Source organism: Pelophylax lessonae (genome assembly GCF_965119305.1).
Source record: "Pelophylax lessonae genome assembly, chromosome: 2".
Classification (NCBI taxonomy): Eukaryota; Metazoa; Chordata; class Amphibia; order Anura; family Ranidae; genus Pelophylax; species Pelophylax lessonae.
The window spans coordinates 54,906,946-54,928,152 of NC_138769.1; the positions used below are offsets into that span (position 1 = coordinate 54,906,946).

The window sequence follows — 21,207 nt, forward strand, 5'->3', positions numbered from 1 at the left end:
ATGGGCCTATTAACACAGGTAGTCAGTAGGAAGAATCCCCCCTAACAGATAGCTAAAATGATTGCTGGTATCAATAGTTACTTATCTGATAAAAATTGCTCTTTGCTCAAAGAACCCCCAGCAACCTTGGGAAGAATTCTAGGATTTCCCAGCTATAGTGACCTGTCTGAATTTTTATAGAGTACGTATAGCCAAATTTCTTTTTTAGATTTGGATAGGGATGAGCTTCAATTGTGGGACAGTTTAGAATGAAAACCAGTCTCACCTACAGTATCGACCCTTGTAAATATGTCCAAGATTCTAAGAGTAGGGGGTTGAACAATTAAAAGCCAATTTGCTTAATAAATGGCCCTGCTTGGACTTCTGGATATGCAATAAGGTTGATGATACATAGAGATCTTCTTTTTTAGGTAACGATGTGCTTTGTAAAGTCAAGAGAAACTCACTCCTAATTTATATTTCAATGTGTTTATTGATTTTGTAAGAAAAAGTGACAAGTACACTTACAGTCACTAACCATAGAACAATAAAACATATTTCAAAAAGAAAAACAAAAAAAAAACTGTGGCATACACATCCAAAATTACAGTGCTGGCACTCCTTATGAACAGAATCTGTGCCAGCTGGCCAGAACCCCCCGCCGCACCCCCTTCTGCGCCCCCCGGGTAACATGCTGCGCCTCGAGGGGGAGAGCGACCCCCCAGCCCCAGAAGTTATTACCACGACTAGGTTTGGAGGTCTGCACTCCCAGTAATATTGCGAAGGATCCACTGGTATGCTAGATACGTATAATGACCACAACAGGTGGAGACAGAGGACCAACAATGGTCCTATAACGACCACGTCTTCACAGATGACTTTGTGAGAAAGGAATGAAGGGGTAGGAGAGAAATAAGAATGAATAAGAGAGGGAAGAAGAGGTAGGGCAGAAAAAGGAGAGAGGGAAAGAGAGCAGCAGAGAGTCTGCGTCCAGATCCTCGAGATGGAGGGCCGGGTAGCACTAGCAGGCCACCCGACCCTGTCAGATGGGAGTCTCCCCATTGGTCATGGGGAGCCTGTTAAGTATCTCACCCAGGGGTCCCAGGTTTTCTCAAAGAGATGCATTTTGTCTTGAAGCACAGCTACCATCCTCTCATTGATCATGATCCAGGTTAGCTTAGTCTTAAGCAGCTCCATCAGCACCACCGGAGACCTCCAAGAACGTGCTATTGCTATTTTGGCCGCTGTGAAGATGAATGTTACGAGTCGTTTGGCATGTTTTGAAGTCCCCTCAACAGGTTCACCCAAAGGCACCTGTCGATGGAGACTTCACCAGGTTAATGTGTGTGAGGGAATAGATTACATTGTAGGTATGGATCCAGAACCGTTGGACTTTAGGATAATTCCACCAGGTGTGTAAAACTGTGCCCATTTGGCCGCAATCCCTAAAGCAGCCTGGGGAGGCCTCCAGAACCGATGCAGCCAGTCTGACCGGGACCATGTACCATTGCATGAACACATTGTAATTAGCTTCTATCAAAACTATATTAATCAGGGATTTCGAGTTAAGTATAAATCGTGGATATAAAGCCCGTCTGTTTATCAATCGTATTGCATAGGTGTTCCATGGGGGTCGAAATAGTTACATCACGAACACGTTTCAAAGAGTTTATATAGTGAGAAATCTGAGAGTACCCATAGTATTCCCTTACTGGAAGGGAGTATTTTTCTTGTAATGTAGCTCTAGGGAGCAGACCCTTCCTATCACAAAGCTTGGCTAACCGGAGGAAACCCTTATTTGTCCACCATTCAAATGCAGAAGGACAGAGGCCCGGAGGGACTCACTCCTAATTTAAACAAAGTTTGATCATCCACCACTGTTACTCTGGTAATTACAACATAGCACATATTTTTACAAAGTAGCACTAAAATCATATTTCGTTTTTCTGTTCTTCTCCACCAAAAAGCCTTACTAGCAGTGCCCAGTCATTAATTTGCTAATGGAGCATTTAATAGCTCTTGTCTCACTGGTCACTTGAATAATGCATTTTGGTAATGTTTAACTTTTGTAAACGTTCCTTGTGTTATTAGTGCAGACACGGATGTGAACTGGCCATCACTTTTAAGAAGAAGGAGAAGTTAGTGGTTGTGAGGAAAATCAACCCTGGTCCTGAAGTTACCATGGCAAGCATGGCAGTGCAGTTACTGGGCTTCTTCACATGCCTTATTGGTTTTATAGGAACCATTATTTCCACAGTGCTTCCTCACTGGTGGCGGACTGCACACGTTGGCACCAACATCATCACGGCTGTGGCATACATGAAGGGCCTTTGGATGGAATGCGTTTGGCACAGTACAGGAATTTACCAGTGCCAGGTCCACCAGTCTCAGCTGGCTCTTCCTCGAGATCTTCAGATCGCCAGAGGTATGATGGTCACATCTTGTGTCCTTTCACTACTGGCCTGCGTGGTCTCTGTATTTGGCATGAAGTGCACACAATGTGCCAAAGGATCGTCTGCCAAGAAGATGATCTCGGTCCTTGGTGGAGTCCTCTTCCTCCTGGCTGGCTTTACGTGCCTGATTCCAGTGGCCTGGTGTACCAATGACGTCGTCAATGACTTTTACAACCCAGCGCTTCCCTATGGTATGAAGTTTGAGATTGGACAAGCTCTTTATGTTGGCTTTATCTCAGCAGGTTTGACTATCATTGGAGGAATCATGCTGCTGTTTACTTCATGTCAAAAGTCTGTTGTCCAAGTGCCATATGTCCATCCATCTCATCACCCACAGAGGGCACCTATGAGCAAGCCAGCACCAGTCCACAAAAGCAGCCATAACCCATCCTGGTCCTCTGCCTCGCGTTATGGCTATCAAATCAATGACTTTGTCTGAGTGGGCAAAACTCCCTTAGCTCCCCTCAAATGAGCATAGACTATTATACTCTTTTTAACTCAACATTTTTTTTTCTTTTTAAGACTATATAATGTTTACTGTATTGCTGGGATGACTAAGTGGAGAGTAAGAAAGACTTGTAAATATGTAACTTTGTATATTTCATGTTTTTTTTTTATTTATTATCCAGTGATGCACATAGGACAGAATGGTGTTCATTTATGGCATATGTTGATCTGCTATTTGAATGTTAGATTTAAAAAATAAATGACAATAGAGAGACCCCTCATTTCTTATCATAAATTATGTGTATAATAAATATTAAACAGATATTCATCCAAAGATACACTGAGTATACATACTGTATATAAGTTTAAAAATTAATTTAGTTTTATTTTTACTAAATTCTTTTATAATTGCATTAAGCTTATACCATTGTATTCCTTTAACTGTATAAGCTTAAAGCATCTAATAGTAGTATTCCTGTATTATTACATGCCTTTATATTTGAAAAGAGCAATGAAACAGCAACAGGCTAACAAGGTGATCTATCCTTTCACTTTACTTTCTCCATCTTTTAAGGTCATTGTAGCCGTATTAGTGCACTTGCAACAGAGACAATTGAGTACTGTCCGTGATACTTTTTTTATTTGCACTAACATACAATTTTTCAGGACAAGCTTTCGGGGTATGTCCCCTTCTTCAAGATCCAAGCAGTATTGCTTGGATCTTGATGAAGGGGACATACCCCGAAAGCTTGTCCTGAAAAATTGTATGTTTGTGCAAATAAAAAAAGTATCACGGACAGTACTCAATTGTCTCCATCCTTTAACATGTTCCTTGCCAGTGCATCTGCATGCAACGCACCTTATTAGCTTCCGGTGCTGCCAATCCCTCTCCCAATCTGGGCTCTGTTGTACAGGGGACTGTGAGAGACTGATACCAGGTAGAGTTCAAGCACTACCAATTGCATTAAAAATATATTTATTGTTGTCATAAATGATAAGTGCATTTAAAACAAAGGGCACTTATTCTTTTTGCCCCTACAAGATGTGACCATCATACCTCTGGCAATCTGAAGATCTCAAGGAAGGGCCAGCTGAGACAGGTGGACCTGGCACTGGTAAATTCCTGAACTGTGCCAAGCGCATTCCATCCAAAGGCCCTTCATGTATGCCACAGCCATGATGATGTTGGTGCCAACGTGTGCCCCCCATCATCTTTCCTTGACCTAACCTAGCCTCCTCCCCAGATGCATGCTTCAATTTATTGGCCATGGCCTCCTATGTTTGTTTTCAACCTGCACCACAAGTCTTCGTTGTCCTGGCCACACCTGAACAGTAGCTTTCCGTAGCTTTCCATAAATTTCGATGGGACTGGATCCAAGGCATCTTTGGCCTCTGGAAAGGGCCCAATAGACATTTATGGACACAAAAGACTTACAGTGTAGAATGTAAACAACTACATAAGGCCATAGCTGTAGAGTTATGCATCTAGAGATAAGTAAAAATGATAAGGGCATGATGTTTTAAATTGTACCTATTCTTTAAAGATGACATACCTGAATTAAAGTGTGTATTTTATATTGGCACAGATTCCATCTATAGGGAATTATACTCTATGAGATCCCCTAGCTGAAGTGTATTATAGAGAACACAGACTGAGTTTACCTGATAAACCTTTTGATTTAAGCAACCCCCAAAATGTGTTGGCTATTCCTTGGATCACCACCTGGCTTTTATTTGAACAAAGATGTATCTGGATCTCTTAGGATGTTTGCTATATTACACCATATGCCAAGGAGACTTTAGAGATTCTCTAGGGTGTAAAAGACGCCTGTCTGGAAAGCAGAATACTGATGACAGCCTTAATAGTTTAGGATAGCAATAGGATAACCTTACAGGTCCAGTACTATTTTTTCACTTTTCTCAGCGTGACTTTATATTGGGTCAGCCATTTCATACCAGATTTCTGTGGAATTTTAGGGTTCCTCCAGAGGATGTTAGGAGTCCCTTGAGCTGTGGCTAATTGACCTTCCTGCTGATGGTACCTGCATAGTTCTAGGGGCAACACAACTTGGCAAAGTCAACTAAATAGCACCAATGATTGTTTTATCTGTACCTGTAAGGCCTCTTTTATATAGGTCTGGCTATTGACTCGTGATCCATGATGGAACGTTTTGTCAACAGCAGCTGGTGTACAGACAGCAGGAGATCGAGAGGGGAATATGCCACCTCCCCTACACCTGTTTGAACAGAGATATCACACTGACAACCATCATCCCCTTATTGCAACCAAATCTGTTAGACACTGTTGCATCATGTTTGTGGCACGGCACAATTCCCTGTGGTGGGGATGGGTGTGGTGGCAGACAGCATGCATTTTGCTGCCCACTGAAACTTACCCTATTACTCTTCCAAGCCACTAAGCTGTGACTAAAGGCCATCCAGTGACCATTGCCTGGTTTTCCCAGGCAGTTAAGGCATGTTATAAATGCACCTCAACTGCCAGGTATTGCTGCCCAACAGTGTCAATGTAAAAAGAGCCCAAGGGTGGCACAACCACCACTATAAGGAGGGCATTCATTCCACTAGCCACCAATGAAAGGGCCATTTTCCTAGGTAAAAATGTCGAGAAAGGCTGTGTTACGTGGACAGTTCAGATGTGACTAGCATCATTTTTTTTAATAACAAAAGTTTTTGAATATATGTTGGTATTTTGCATGTATATCAAAGGGTTTGTTAAGTAACCATTTAACTACGATGGCATTTGTCAGGGGGCATGTAATATGTAATGAATGTTTCTTATAGGCAGGGGTACAGTACATAATATAACCTTGAGTAACACAGCCATGGTCACAAATGCAAAAGCCAAATAGTGAGTTGTAAGTTATAAATTCCAGCGTAAGTATTACCTGAGGCCTGGCAATACCCAGAACTGTGTTACAGCAGCCCACAGGCAGTAAAAACAATGACTTTCTTCTAAGAAAGCTGAAAACACTAATTGTCCTCCATGACAGCCGATATGCCCAGGTGACCCAAGGAGGTAATAAATGGCGACAAAATTCAGCTGCAGCATGATGTGAAATTATAACTTTTCCAGCAGACTAATTATGGGATCTCCACTGACTCACCGCCTCCCTGGCCCGGCTTTCCTATTTAAAGGTTCCTTTATAAATTTACATGAACGAGGTATTAACAGTCTCCAGTGCCTGGCTGATTCTCCGCTCTCAAAGAAAAATAGCAAGTGTATATTGTGCTATTCTCATGAAAGCAAAGAGCTACATCAGCCGGTGTGCAAGGTTAATACCTCTATAAAGAGGGCTACAGCAGCTGTTTAGTCCCGGGCCCACACGCCAAGACAAACAAGCCAAGAACACTCCAGAGATCCGGCGCTGGGAAGTGGACTCTGCTAGTTGTGTATTAAAAGCTGCTTCTTCCTCAGGTAATACATTACACCTCTTTGTAAGTCTTCTCTTGCCTCTCTGATCACTGCCAGGCCAGCAGTTCCCCATTTTTCAAGGGCTGTGGAATTTGACTGCCAATGTATCCCCTTAAAATGGATCTTCACCCCCCCCCCCCTCCCCTCCCCTCCCCAGAAGAAATTTGCTAACAGGCAGGCTTTTTATTAAAGAGGCATACAGTTTCTTGAAAAAGTATTCATACCCATTGAAATTTTCCACATTTTGTCATGTTACAACCAAAAACCTAAATGTATTTTTTTGGGGATTTATGTGATTAGACCAACACAGAATGGCACATAATTGTGCAGCGGAGAAAAAATTATTTCCAAATTGTCTACAAATAAATATCTGAAAAGTGTGGCGGCATTTCGATTCAGACCCCCTTTAATGATTTAATGTCTCTACTAGCCTTGCACATCTAGAAAGTGAAAAATGTGCCCATTCTTCTTTGCAAAATAGCTCAAGCTCTGTCAGATTGGATGGAGAGCGTCTGTGAACAGCAATTTTCAAGTCTTGCCACAGATTCTCATTTGGATTTAAGTCTGGACTTTGACTAGGTCATTCTAACACATGAATATGCTTTCATCTAAACCAGGGGTATGCAAACTGTGGCCCTCCAAATTTTATCCCATGAGGCATACCAAGACTCTGACAGCCACAAGCATGACACCCAGAGGCAGAGACATGATGGGACTTGGTAATGGTAATTTTGCAGCTGGAGGGTCACAGTTTGCACAGCCCTGATTTAGATGAAAGCATATTCATGTGTTAGAATGACCTAGTCAAAGTCCAGACTTTTTCATTGTAGCTCTGGCTGTATGTTTATGGTTGTTGTCCTGCTGAAAGGTAAACTTCCACCCAATTCTCATGTCTTTTGCAGGCTCTAACGGGTTTTCTTCTAAGATTGCCCTGTATTTGGCTCCCTCTTTCTTCCAATCAACTCTGACCAGCTTCCCTGTCCAAGCTAAAGCAAAGCATCCCACAACATGATACTGTCACCACCATGTTTCACGGTGGGGGTGGTGTGATCAGGGTGATGTGCAGTGTTGGTTTTCGGCAACACATAATGTTATGCTTTCAGGCCAAAAAGTTTAATTTTGGTCTCATCTGACCAGAGCACCTTCTTCCACATGTTTGCTGTGTCTCCCACGGGGCTTCTCGCAAACTGCAAACAGGACTTCTTATGGCTTTTTTTTTTTTTTTCAACAATGGCTTTTGTAATAGTTGTCTTGTGGACAGATTCTCCCACCTGAGCGGTGGATCTCTGCAGCTCCTCCAGAGTTACCACGGACCTCTTGGCTGCTTCTCTGATTAATTCTCTCCTTGCCCATCCTGTCAGTTTAGGTGGACGGCCATGTCTTGGTAGGTTTGCAGTTTTGCCATACTCTTTCCATTTTCGGATGATGGATTGAACATTGCTCCGTGAGATATTCAAAGCTTGGAATATTTTTTATAACCTTTATTCTTGACTTGTCTGGTGTATTCCTTGGTCTTCATCATCCTGTTTGTTCCTTAGGGCCCTTTCACACGGGCGTTCCGCATGTCCGTATATCATCCTATTTTTTTGCGGGTGATATACGGACATAATGCATGTCAATGGCATTGCGGATGTCAGCGGATGACCATCCGATGACATCCAATTTTCGTCCTTTCAGTTCTGTTCCGTTTTTTTTGAACGAAACAGAACCCTATTTTTGTTCCGTTTAAAAAACGGAACGGATGCAAAATCGGATGTCAGCGGTTTCATCCGCTGACATCCGCAATGCCCATAGACATACATGATGTCCGTATATCATCCCCAAACGGATGGGATGATATACGGACATACGGAGAAGATGACACAAGTGTCATCCGCTCCGTGAAAAAAATAAAAAAAAAAGTGCCGGAGCGGATCGCAATGCGGTCCGCTCCGTGTGAAAGAGCCCTTGGGGCTCTTTCACACTGGCGATCCGATCAGATCCGCCTGTCAGTTTTTTAGGCGGATCTGATCGGATCCTCCATGCAGCTCTATGGAGCAGCGGATGTCAGCGGAGACACCTCCGCTGACACCCGCTGCCATCCGTATCCGATCCTGTCCATGAAATCCGGACGGATGGAAACCCTATTTTTTCATGCGTCAGGGATCGGATCGGATGAGAGCGGACAGGCGGTCCGCTCTCATCCGATCCCCCATAGAGAGCAGCGGGGGCTGAGACACCTCCCTCTCCGCACTGCAAGCGGAGACGGAGCTGTCATCCGCCGGCTCAGCTGAGCAGCACGGATCCGCCTACGGAGGCGGACCGTGTGAAAGAGCCCTTAGGCTGGCCATACACTATACAATTTTCTTATTCAATTTCCTTTAGATTTACCTTAAACTATGTAGTGCAAGGGCCTGCCTGATTGCATACAAATTGAAAGTGTTTAGGTTTGACCCTATATTACATGGTTTTGGTAAATCTAAAGGAAAGTTGAACAAGAAAATTGTATAGTGTATGGCCAGCCTTAAGGTTCTCTAAAATCCTCTGAGAGCTTTGCAGAACAGCTGTATTTATACTGAGATTAAATTACACACATGTGGACTCTATTTACTAATTTGGTGAGTTCTGAAGGCAATTGGTTCCACTAGATTTTAGGTAGGGGTATCAGAGTAAAGAGGGCTGAATACAAATGCAAGCCACCCTTTTCAGATAATTATTTGTAAAACATTTGGAGATAATTTATTATCTTCCTTCCACTTCACAATTATGTTCCACTTGTGTTGGTCTATCACATAAAATCCCAATAAAATACATTTACATTTTTGGTTGTAACATGACAAAATGTGGAAGATTTCAAGGGTTATGAATACTCTTTCAAGGCACTGTACAGGTGCTGCTCATTCTCAGCACGTCCTGGTGCTGGAATGAATAAACTCCTGTGCACATGCATGAGAGGTATATCATACCAACCCAGCAAAACAAAGAGGCCAAAGATGGCAAACCCAGAAGAAGCCTGGGCAAAGATTTTGATGCCAACGAGGAAGCCTACATACATTGGCTCATTAGAGGGGATGTAATATACTGGACTTTAGTTCCACTTTAAGATGTATCTAAAGCCAAAACGTTTAGCTGTGTTTATAGTGGTGAAGTGTTATGTCGGCCAAATCATGGAAATTTGGCTGGTTGAGCAGAGACCAGATGAATTTCGAACCATGTATGGGCAAGGCTGGTTGTACACAAATTGATCTATCCTTCGACTAGTGTACAGCCAGCCTGTTGGAAAATGTTCTCTTGATCAGCCTGTGGTGCTGATCAGTGTATTCTAAAGGTGGGGGATGTCTTTCCAATGTCAGAATCCAGAGGCTCAGCGGGAGGGATTCCCCCATCCATCTCAAATGTGTGGATGGGGAAAGAATTGAGTAATTTTCACACCTGCCGAGATTGTCTTTTAGATTTCCAGTTCGTGTTTGTTTACATGTGTGGCTGAGGGCTGTAAAAATAGGCACAGTTTTACTGCCTCCCCACCGCCCCCTTATATAGCATTGCAGCCAGACTGAACTGTATACATGTTTCGGCTGCAATTCTCAGCTTTGCGGCCACAGCAAAATTTGCGGCAATGCCACAACCACCCATGTAATGCATGTAATGCATGCGGCTGCAGTGCACTGCTGTGGCCTTCCAAGGTTTACAACAGGTGACAAGGAAGCGAAATATCGCCTCCTAGCCATCTCTCAACTGCCTCCTGAAAAAGCCATCCACTTTTCAGAGAGCAGTAAAAACAGACACAAATGTAAATGAGCCCATAAGGTGGAACTGAACTCAAAAAGTGAAGTTATGTTATAGGGAATATCTAGACATGTTAAGTGTTCCTGAGCACTGACTGAAAACATTTTCATTCTAAATGTATCCTCACAAATAGCTATGCACTTTCTTCTGCTATATGTGAATTTTGGTACTCCTGTGCCTACAGTCCATACCTAGATATCTGCAGCGTGATATCAAAGGCACTGCTACCTCTGACTGCTAGTCACAAGAGATTTTGAGTGAAATTTGGTGATGTCCTCACTGTTCTTACTGGAGGCTCTGACATGAGAAAGTCCAAAATGGGGATATATTACCACAGCCTCAATTGAACTACTGCGCTGATAAATGGGTGATATGTGAAGCTGCAACCTTCGATCCAAAATAAGCAATGTTGAAATGAGATAATAAAGCAGGTGCGCTAAACAAATGTTGCTCAAATCAAACAAATGACAAAGAGAAAATCAAAACAATTAATGTGTATGATATTAGATAAAGGATATGTCGCCTCAATGGGATACTATATCCATAAGTGCAAAACACAGCAAAGTGAATAATCTGATTAAGCGACTAATATGTATTGATGTGAGCCAAAAGTATAGACAAACAAATGTCCAACTGTGCAAAAGGTGCAAAGTCCAAATATAAGTCCGTGGTCCAACCAAACACAATCAGTGTAGTTCCAAGTGAAAATCGCAAGGCAACTGGGTGCGCTGAGTGCCCCACCAACAATTATGAACTGGCTGCCTTACCAGAGTGATAAATTAAAGGGCGTGTAAGTGACCAGATCCAAAGTGAGAAATCTCATGCTGGGGAGAGGGAAAATAAGATATCTTGTCAGAAAACTGAAAAAAAGGTAGAGAAAATATACTCCTAGACGTCAACCCTTGAAAACTAGGAGTCATTCTGTGGTACCAAACGACTAGTATGCAGCCGGGAACCCTCAGCAACCGAAAAGTCAGTGAACAAGATGGGGAAGTAGAGGCGGTGAAGGCCAACCTCAGAAAGGCTGCATAGACGGGGCTCACGCATATTACCGTGCAAAAATCTATTTTATTGTTGGTGATAGAATCTACAAAGAAAAATAAAATTCCATGGAGAAAGAACCATGATACACTATGGAATGTTAACCTTGAAGACCCAAGTGGGTTATGTTGGACGAAAAGATGGTATAACACACACTTTATTCCCCCTCCTCCCCCATACCCAACCCCCAAACTCAGCACTGAATCCCAGGTGTAGGGAGTGATCCATCACCACGTGACTTGTGTTCACTACTACCTACTCCTGGGATAGGTACTAGGCATGCCACGTCCTGAGGAAGCATGCGTCACACACTTAACGTCCCGCCCCCACCCCTACCTTCGCCCAGACATGGCACTGCGGACACAGCCAATACTGCAGCCGGCGCAGCCGAGGTCAATGAGACACATGTGAAGACCTACTTCCGGGTTACGGAGGGTAATGTGGCGTGGCTCATATCGGGAACTGATCAGTTACCTGAAGAAACAGGAGCTGTTCTGGAACAGGTGGCTTGAAGCACTGTGGTGAACACGATCCTTATCTCTCTGGACACTCTCTGCATCTATATCTGAGCAAATAATCGGCACGGACACAAGTATGTGGAGCAAGTTGGCTGGTCGGTAGTGGCACGGAAGAGAACTGGTAAGACGGTTCCTTTACATTCCACTGGAAAATACCTGTCTATGTCATTTGTTTGATTTGAGCAACATTTGTTTAGCGCACCTGCTTTATTATCTAATTTCAATTGAACAACTATAGTTTAACATTGACATGGTCGAGAAATAAACAAAATAAAGGTGAACTAAAACACCTGAACCAGATGGCTTACACCCATGTGTTCTCAAAGAATTAAGATACATTATTTTAAGGCTATTGTTTCTAATTTTTAGAGACTATTTAATGACTGGCTTGGTACCAATGGATTGGCAAAAGGCCAATGTGGTGCCATTATTTAATGAAGGATCAAAGTCTTCATGCAGTAATTACAAGCCTGTAGGGCCACATATAATTCATTACCTTCAATGCCATGTTCTGGAAGATGTATTACCTTAACTTTAAATAAAGGTAAACTTATAATATGCTACACCGGTACAGATGAACGGGATCCCAAATAGAAGGAAAGATTCATCATATCGTGCTGTGAAACATGGATGGAGGAACATGTTAATTTGCAATCTGAAGGGCTAAAATCTATATGTGTATGGCCAGCTCAAGAACAGTGGGAGTAGAAAATGCCCTGCTGTCAGTGTCCAGTGGGAGCAAACAATGCGATGTGATGAGTGAAAGTAAAAAAAAAAAAAATTACCCTGGGTTGGTGAGCAGTGGGAGTAAAAAATTACCTTGTGTCTGTGGATAGTGAGTGGAAGAATAGTTCCATTCTGTTAGTATTAGTAGGAAGTATGGTGCCCCATTGCTGATATCAGTGGAAGGAATGTTCCCCCATCTTTGGTATCACTGGGAGGTATGGTGCCCCATTGTTGGTGCCAGGGGGAGAAATAATGTCCCAAAGGGCTGTATTCAGTAAACATGCTACAATTTGAGGACCACTGCCTTTGGGGATAAGGAAGGATTTTTTTCCCTGTTTGAGCAAGATGGACATTGCGTTCAAAGAGTTATTTGCCTTCCTCTAAATCCACTGTGGGTTTAGAGTTTCCTACATCCAGGTTTTCAGTTTACTTAATTCATTTTTCTTTTGGTTGAACCCAGTGGAAATTTTTCCTGTCTCTACCAAGATGGTTGCCTCCACACAGAGACAAAGAACAGAAAAAGTCATGATCAGCTGCGGGGAGACCGCAGGTTATATTGGTGACTATTATTTAGCCATCTACATGTGCACAGTTTAGTCCCTCTTTAATTTTATAAAATGGAAACATTTAGAACAAGTGAGCAGAAGAGACGAAATCCACGTCAAGAAGATCTTGTCACTAATGTTCTCCAAAAATACATGAAGCCAGAAGGTGACTTTTTTTTTTTTTTTTTCCAATAGGTTTTAGTAGTAACTAAAGTTGCACTTTTGGGTGGGCTTTCATTTTATTTGAAGTCTTTATGTAACATTGACTACTTTTTTTTTTTTTTTACTAATCAATATGCAATCACGTTGCCCTCTTTTTATGGATAACAGTTAAGCTAAATCTGATTCTCTGTGAAAAAAAGGAAGTTAATTGTTGTCTGGAGGCTGATTCATTGCAGAGAACGAGTTCTTTTAGAAGGGAAATTTGTTCACATCTATCCTCCAAAATACAGAAAGGTGTTACATTCTCACTTTTCCTTTTCTAGTCCTGTTATGTCAACTCTTAGATTTTCAAATTATGTAGTGTATGTCTTTCTTCTCCAATAATTGCTGCTTTGCAAGTAAGGTAAAGCCCATACGTCTAAGCCTTTTGGTTGGAAGGGACATTAAATGTGAAACATATGTGTTAGCGGAGAAAGATGAAAAGGCATTTGTAATATGTATGAGTAGGAGACAGACAAGGAAGGGAGTAGAGAGGGAGAGGAGAGATTAGTGTTGATCAGCAGCCAGTCTTGGTGCACACAAGTGACATGTCCATCCTCTTCTCTATCCTCTAATGATCTGTAATTGCTTGTGTAATGTGATTTCTCTTTTGGGTAAAGTGTAAGACCAATTAAAACTTTTTTTTATGTTTTAGATGGAGAAAAGATAAATTTGAGCCCCTGTCAGGTTTTTACTGTTATCTAGGGCTCCATTACAGAGATTTCCCCTTATTAATGTCATGGTGACAATGGCTTCACCAGAGAGAAAGGGTGAGGAATTTTGTAATGGAGACACAGAAAGCATTAAAAGCTGAGAGGGAGTTCTCTCCTTCCCATAATATTTCTGTCTTTGTTGCTGATGGAGATTTATCCCTGATTTCTGTTTAAGCCGTTGTCACCTGAACAGTAATGAGGGGAATTCCCTTGGAGCAGCAAAAACTGGCAAGGATTCTGATCCTTCCCAACTCTATCCAAAAATAGACATAGTGTATACTTCAACAACTATTCTTTGCTCCATTCATACCTGGGAGTTCCGATATCAATACAACAATAATAATAATCACGGCAAAACCTAGGACATGTCTGCGATGCCATTACTTCTAATGGCACCTCAATTGCGGTGCGATTTTGCCTTGAGATAAATCACGCTGCAATTACGGCAAATCGCAAAGCACGACACTAAAAAGAGACTCCTGCTCATTTTTGAGCGACAAGTTTTGTGCGTTGCGATTTTGCCACGATTTGATGCACGATTTGGGTGCCATTAGAAGCAACAGCATTGCAAACTCATCCTGCATTTTGCCACAATTCTGGAACACCCAGGTGTGAATGGAGCCACCTTTTCTAAATCAGGATATGCAGTATCTCACAAAAGTGAGTACACCCCTCACATTTTTGTAAATATTTTATTATACCTTTTTAATGTGACAACACTGAAGAAATGACACTTTGCTACAATGTAAAGTAGTGAGTGTACAGCTTGTATAACAGTGTAGCAAAGTGCAATTTCTTCTTCAGATAAGATCACATGCCACAATACAAGTATCTGCATAAACTTATATATCTATTGAAAGCTTTCAATTAATTTCTTGATTAATTACCACATGATCAGCATTTTTTTTTTCAAACAAGGCGTAGAATACAAGATCTTAACAAAAAAAAGAAAGAAAAAGTAACAAGGAGCAATCATTTCCCCATATCAACTGAGTGGAATCCCGATATGGCATCTAGTGTCAGAAGAAATATAATAAACATTCAATTAGAACCATTAAAATAGCTGGAATAGTAAACACTAAGTGCCCGTTCACATACGAGCGACGCTACTTCGCACCGCGACCTCCGAGGTCGCGGTGCGAGCAGCGCGCCGCGACCTCGGAGCGGCCGCCACGGACTTGATAACATTGAAGTCTATGGCGGTCGCCTCCTGGTCGCCCCAAAGAAGCTCCGGACCCTTTTTCTAAGTCGGAGCGACTTGTGTCGCTCCTATTAGAACGGGTCCGCAGCTTCCCTATGGGAGGCGACCTACGGCGACCTGTGAGGCGACCAGGTTGCCTCACAGGTCGCCTCAGTGTGAACCGGGACTAAAAGATATTACAGAATTTACCAATCAAAGAAATAAATACAGATCGAAATCAGAGTTTTTCCCCTTTGGATGTAATGTATCCAAATGATGGATCCCTTAAACTTCTCTATTCCCCAGGGCCAAACCCCTGTTACCACAATGAGTTACGAGCAACCCCATCAATTATCATATATTGTATTTAGGCCGGGAAACTGTGTGTTCTCTTTCCACAAAATGTGGAGCTAAGGAGAATTGTATTCATTTATCCCTATTAGAGTATTTATGAAGAGGAATTCGGTTTTAACCTTTTGTGTAGTTTCCTCCACATATAAAATGTCCCTGTGGTTTATTAGAATATAAACTACATTCGATGACTGACAAGTTTAGTGATCTTTGATATCTATACTAAATCTCCTATGTGGATGGAGGAAATATTTCCCTTTATTGATACTAGAACATTGTATACAGTGAAGACAGGGGGTATACAACTCCACCTCCCTACCCTCTTTTACCTATTTTGGCACCTACGGTATTTCAATTGGCTTCTTATGACCTCACTCCATTATTATATATACATTTTTTTTGTCTTAGTGCTCAATTCTCCCACTTAACACTCACATTTTCCTTCATCCACTTCACAGCTACTTTAATATTTAATTTAATCTCCTTAATTTTCACTCACACTATGCAAGCAATACGATGTTCTTTCATATAGTACATATTTATTTATTTATTACTCTTTACTTATTCGATATAGATATATGCTACTACTAATATTACCGCAATTTCCTCAATTCAATCTCCTTAACTCTCTACTCACACTATGCAAGTAATACGATGTTCTTTCATATAGTACATAATTATTTATTACTTATTTGATACAGATATATGCTACTACCAACATTACTGCAACCTCCTCAATTCACTTTTATTCCTGTGTGTGGGCGTTTCTCGCCCCTACTGCTGACCTCATGCGCCCTCAGCTCCCGTGGGAGGCACCTGGGTTTATGCCTCCACCTCCACTACCAGTCACTGCCAGGGCTACCATGTAAGTTTTGGGACTGTGGAGACCTTCCTCCCTCTCCCTTTCAGCTTCCGATAACCATCATTTCATGCAATGTTCTTATACGCATCTTTTGTTATAGATATGGATCATACACCTACTCTTGAAGAAGTGGCGTACTTAGTCCACGAAACGCGTCAGCTTACGGATGTTATGATTTTGCTCTACTACCCATTATGATTGTCAATTGTTATGCTGGTTTTTTTTAAGCTGTCTTGGGGACTACTTATCCTTTTTTACTACTCTAGTCTTATATATATATATATATATATATATATATATATATATATATATATATATATATATATATATTATGTCTTACCTTGTATACCATGTTTGTATTTTTTTCATACATTATTAAATGTGATATTTCTGCCCTGCCAGCCTTGTCACCGTCATGTCTCTCATGTAAAGTCACAACCTTCTGTCTTTTTTCTAATTAATGGGACAGGTGGACGATAATGGTCAGATCTGATTATTCTACTGTGTATTGTCTTTCCCCGACAAGGGGAAAATTAAACTCGAATACCGCAGGATAATTAGTGTTTAAAATTGGCCAATGTTTTTATTTTTTTATTATATTAAATACTCTAGTTGAAAAAGGATGGAGATAGATAGATAGAGGCTAAATGAAAGTCAAATAGAAAAATACATATAGATATAGATAGAAACCTTGCAAGCCTGATTCATTTCGGAAACATGCTTGTAATCCAAAGCACTCGTATATCAAAGCGAATTTCCCCATAAGAAATAATGGAAACTCAGATGATTCGTTCCACAACTATTTATTAATAAGTCCTTGAGTCTATAGTCCATATAAAAATATTGTAGCAATGGGACTTCAAGGCAACTTCAGGGAATGCCTGGGTAATCCTCCTGTAATAAAAACAAATAGAGGTGCATCGCTCAGACCAGTGGAGCCATTGTGTAGGAATGGAAACCTTTACCGGGTGCCCAGGCTGCGGTGTCCTCTCCAACACCATAGGACAAAACGTCAAGCAAAAAGAAACGCGTTAGCCACTGTCTTTTACTCACTGGGATGTGAAGTATTTGAAGATATACGGAGTTGTCAGCTGTCCCTCTTTGCTTGAAATCTTCCTGCAATGTCAGATACAAATCACACCAATTAAAGGTGAGGATCCGACTTAGGGCTCATGCACAATGGAACTTAAAAAAAAAAAAATTGCTTTTACAGGCATTTTAGCTTTTATTTCAGCTTGAAGAAGCTTGTGCTTTCCTGTGCTCAGTTTTATTGAGCTTTTGTAAGCTCCTTTGAGCTTAACCGTTTTTTTTTTTTTTTTCGCAAACCCTAAAGGCTCATGCAAACTGCAGGTCAAAAAAGCTGCTTCTACAGGCTTTTGAGCTTTTTTGAGCTCCTATTTTTTCCCGCCTGGAAACTCCTATCTATGTTAGCCAATGTGTCCATGCACACTATGGCTTATTCAGGTGTTTACAGGCATATGCTCCTGCAGGCCGGAAAACCCCCCCGCAAAACTCACATTTTTTAGGGAAGCTTTCAAGCAGAAAAGATGCCGAAGTGCCCGAAAATGTGTGAAAAAGCAAGAAAGAGCATAAAAAAAGCTCAATGAAGCTAGAAAAATACACAAAAAATAGAAAAAATTAGTTGAAGGGAGAGTTTGTGAAAAAAACACTTATGCTCAAAAAAAGCTCAAAGGGGCTCAATTAAAAACGAGCAAAGGAGCTCAAAAAAGCACAAGCTTCTTCAAGCTGAACTAAAAGCTCAAATGTCTGTAAAAGTAGCTTTTTTTGAGCTGCAGTGTGCATGAGCCCTTAAGTCTATGGGCAGATAGAAGTCGCCTTGAAGTAGTACAGGAACCGTTTTCTAAAGTCGGAGTGACTTCAGTAGTGTTAATTAAGACAGCTTTAACCACTTGCCGACCGCGCACAGTACATTTACTGCGGCAGTCAGCCCCTCCTGGGCAAAGCGACGTAGTACTACGTCGCTCGCCCAGGAGCCTGCAGGGGGCAAGCATGCGCCGCCGGAGGCGCGCTCCTGCCCCCGCTCGTTTCCTGCCTTCCTGCCTTCCCCGCGCGGGTGACCGACGGCTCCGATGTCCGCCAGTCACTCGCGATCTTCCACTGGAGAGGGAGAAAGGCAGGCAGCGGATGTAAACACAGCCGTCTGTCATTCTCCCTGATGTAACTGCAGAGATCATATGGTCCTGCTATGTAGGATCGTATGGTTACATCAAAAGCCACGCCCCTTTACAGTTAGAATCACGCCCCTAGGGACACACTTAACCCCTTGATCACTAATAAAGTTAACCTCTTCCCTGCCAGTGTCATTATTACAGTAACAGTGCATATGTATAGCATTGATTACTGTAGTAATGTCACTGGTACCCCCAAAAGTGTCAAAAATGTCAGTCAAGGGTCCGATCTGTCCGCCGCAATCCCGCAAAAAAAAGAAATCGCAGATCGCCGCCATTACTAGTTAAAAAAAAAAAAATAAATAAAAATTACAAATCTTTCCCTTAGTTAGTAGACGCAATAACTTTTGCGCAAACCAATCAAAATACGCTTATTGCAATTTTTTTGCCAAAAATATGTAGCAGAAAACAAATTGGCATAAAATGTTAAAAAAAATTTCATTTTTACATTTTTTTTTTTGTGAATTTCATATAAAAAAAAATGTGAAAAATATTGTTATTCTTTCAAAATTGTCGCTCTTTTTTTGTTTATAGCGCAAAAAATAAAAAATAAATCGCAGAGGTGATCAAATACCACCAAAAGAAAGCTCTGTTTGTGGGAAAAACTGAATTTTTGTAAAATCTTACCTGTAAAATTCCTTTCTCTGAGTCCTCCGACAGTCGCCGCCTCTTCATATTCGTCACATATGGGGTATTAGACTTTGCTCCGAAGGAGTAGCTAGGCAACAGAATATGTTAACATTAAAGCTTTTAACATATCCCACCCTCAAGGGGTGGTCCCCTCAGTCAATACCCTCCTACTTCCTGCAACCATATCTCAGTTTCAGTGGAATAGCAGTAGAGTATACAACCAAACCCCAAAAGAGGGGCGGGGGCGGCGACTGTCTGAGGACTCAGAGAAAGGAATTTTACAGGTAAGATTTTACAAAAATTCAGTTTTCTCTTACGTCCTCCGACAGTCGCCGCCTCTTCATATTCGTCACATATGGGGACGTCCCAAAGCAGTGCAAACATGAGGGGTGGGAAACGCATCCGCGCTGAAAGACAACGCAGTCTCCGCATCAAAGAAAGGAACCTTACCAAAGGAAGGAAACCAGCTGGGCTACAGGAAAAAATAATTGCTCAACAGGAGCAACAACCCAGGAAAAGACAAAGAACCAGGGGATAAAAAACTTATCCCAACAGCCAGAGGTCCCCAACAAGGGACCCTAGGGAAATGCCGCACTAAGAACCTTGCGGCCAAAGGAAGCATCCGCCGATGCCTGAACATCTACTTTGTAGAATTTTGTGAAAGTGTGCACGGTCGACCAAGTCGCCGCCTTACACACCTGGGCTACAGAAGCCCCATGACGACAGGCCCAAGACGTACTCAGAGATCTAGTCGAGTGCGCCTTCACAGGCACAGGGGGAACCTTCCCCTGTAAAGCATAGGCCTGTTCAATGGTCTGCCTGATCCATTTGGCGATGGTAGAGGCCGACGCCGCCATGCCCTTCCGAGAACAAACAAGGAATCCGTCTTTCGAAAAGACCCAGTCGATTTAAGGTAAACCCTTATCGCCCGAACAACATCCAAAGAATGCAGTCTCACCTCTTTCGGATGTTTAGGCTTCGCGCACAGCGTAGGCAAGACAATATCCTCATTAAGATGGAATTCCGAAACTCGCTTCGGAAGAAAAGAAGGATTAGGTCGCAAGACCACCTTATCCAAATGAACAACCAGATACGGAGACTTGCAGGACAAAGCCGCCAGCTCCGACACTCTGCGAGCCGAAGTGATCGCAACCAAAAAGGCGACCTTTTTGGACAACATAGACAACGAGATCTCCCTGATCCGTTCAAAAGGAGCACGTTGTAACACAGTGAGAACGAGATTCAAGTCCCAAGGAGGCAGAGGATCCCTCCTAGGAGGAACCAGATGCCGCACTCCCTGAACAAAAGTGCCAACCAAGGAGTTGGAAGCCACGGGACGTTGAAACAGAACGGCCAGCGCAGACACCTGACCCTTTATCGTAGCCAGCGCCAAACGCTGATCGACACCTGTTTGAAGGAAGGAAAGCACTCGGGAAACCGAGTACGTGCGGGGTGAAAACCCCCTGGACTCACACCAGGCAAAATAGGCCTTCCAAGTACGGTAGTAAACCTTCCCAGAGGAAGACTTCCTCGCGTTGATCAAGGTATGAACGACCTCCGGGGAGAGACCCTTCTCCTTCAGGACCTCGGTCTCAACAGCCAGGCCGTCAAAGCCAGCGACTGTAAAGCAGGATGGTATATCGGCCCTTGAGACAGGAGATCGTCTCGAAGAGGTAGACGCCACGGGGCGTCGACCGCCAGATTCACGAGGTCTGCGTACCAGGACCGGCGAGGCCAGTCCGGCGCCACAAGAATCACCGTGCTGCGTTCCGATTGTAACCTGCGAAGGAACCTGGACAGCAACTGAATCGGTGGAAACGCGTACATCAGCTCGTACTGATGCCACGGGGCCACTAACGCGTCCGACGCGTCTGCCCGAGGGTCGCGCGTCCTTGCCACGAACCTCCTCACCTTGTTGTTGAGACGAGACGCGAACAGGTCCACATCTGGAAGACCCCACTTCGCGCACAACATCTGGAAGACATCCGGGTGGAGAGACCATTCCCCCTGATCCAGGGTCTGGCGACTCAGATACTCCGCCTGCCAGTTCTCCACCCCCGGAATGTGCACCGCCGTTATCTGTTATGGGCTGCGGATCCAGACTGACCGGACTTCTGTTTCCCAGACCAGGGCTTCTTTTGAGAGCCTTGACCTTTGAACGGTTTGCCCTTGTA

General features: G+C 42.7%; 1 protein-coding gene across 1 annotated transcript; it reads left to right on the forward strand.

Annotated features, from left to right (window-relative positions):
• Positions 1–2,113: 2,113 nt before the first annotated feature.
• Positions 2,114–2,907, forward strand: CLDN14 (claudin 14). The gene has a single exon (XM_082246953.1). The coding sequence runs from the start codon at positions 2,161–2,163 to the stop codon at positions 2,869–2,871; it is 711 nt and encodes a 236-aa protein (XP_082103079.1). The 5' UTR covers positions 2,114–2,160; the 3' UTR covers positions 2,872–2,907.
• The last annotated feature ends 18,300 nt before the right edge of the window (positions 2,908–21,207 follow it).

Excerpts from the sequence above, each read along its gene's own strand:
- CLDN14 (XM_082246953.1), top strand. The coding sequence starts at position 2,161 with ATGGCAAGCATGGCAGTGCAGTTACTGGGCTTCTTCACATGCCTTATT.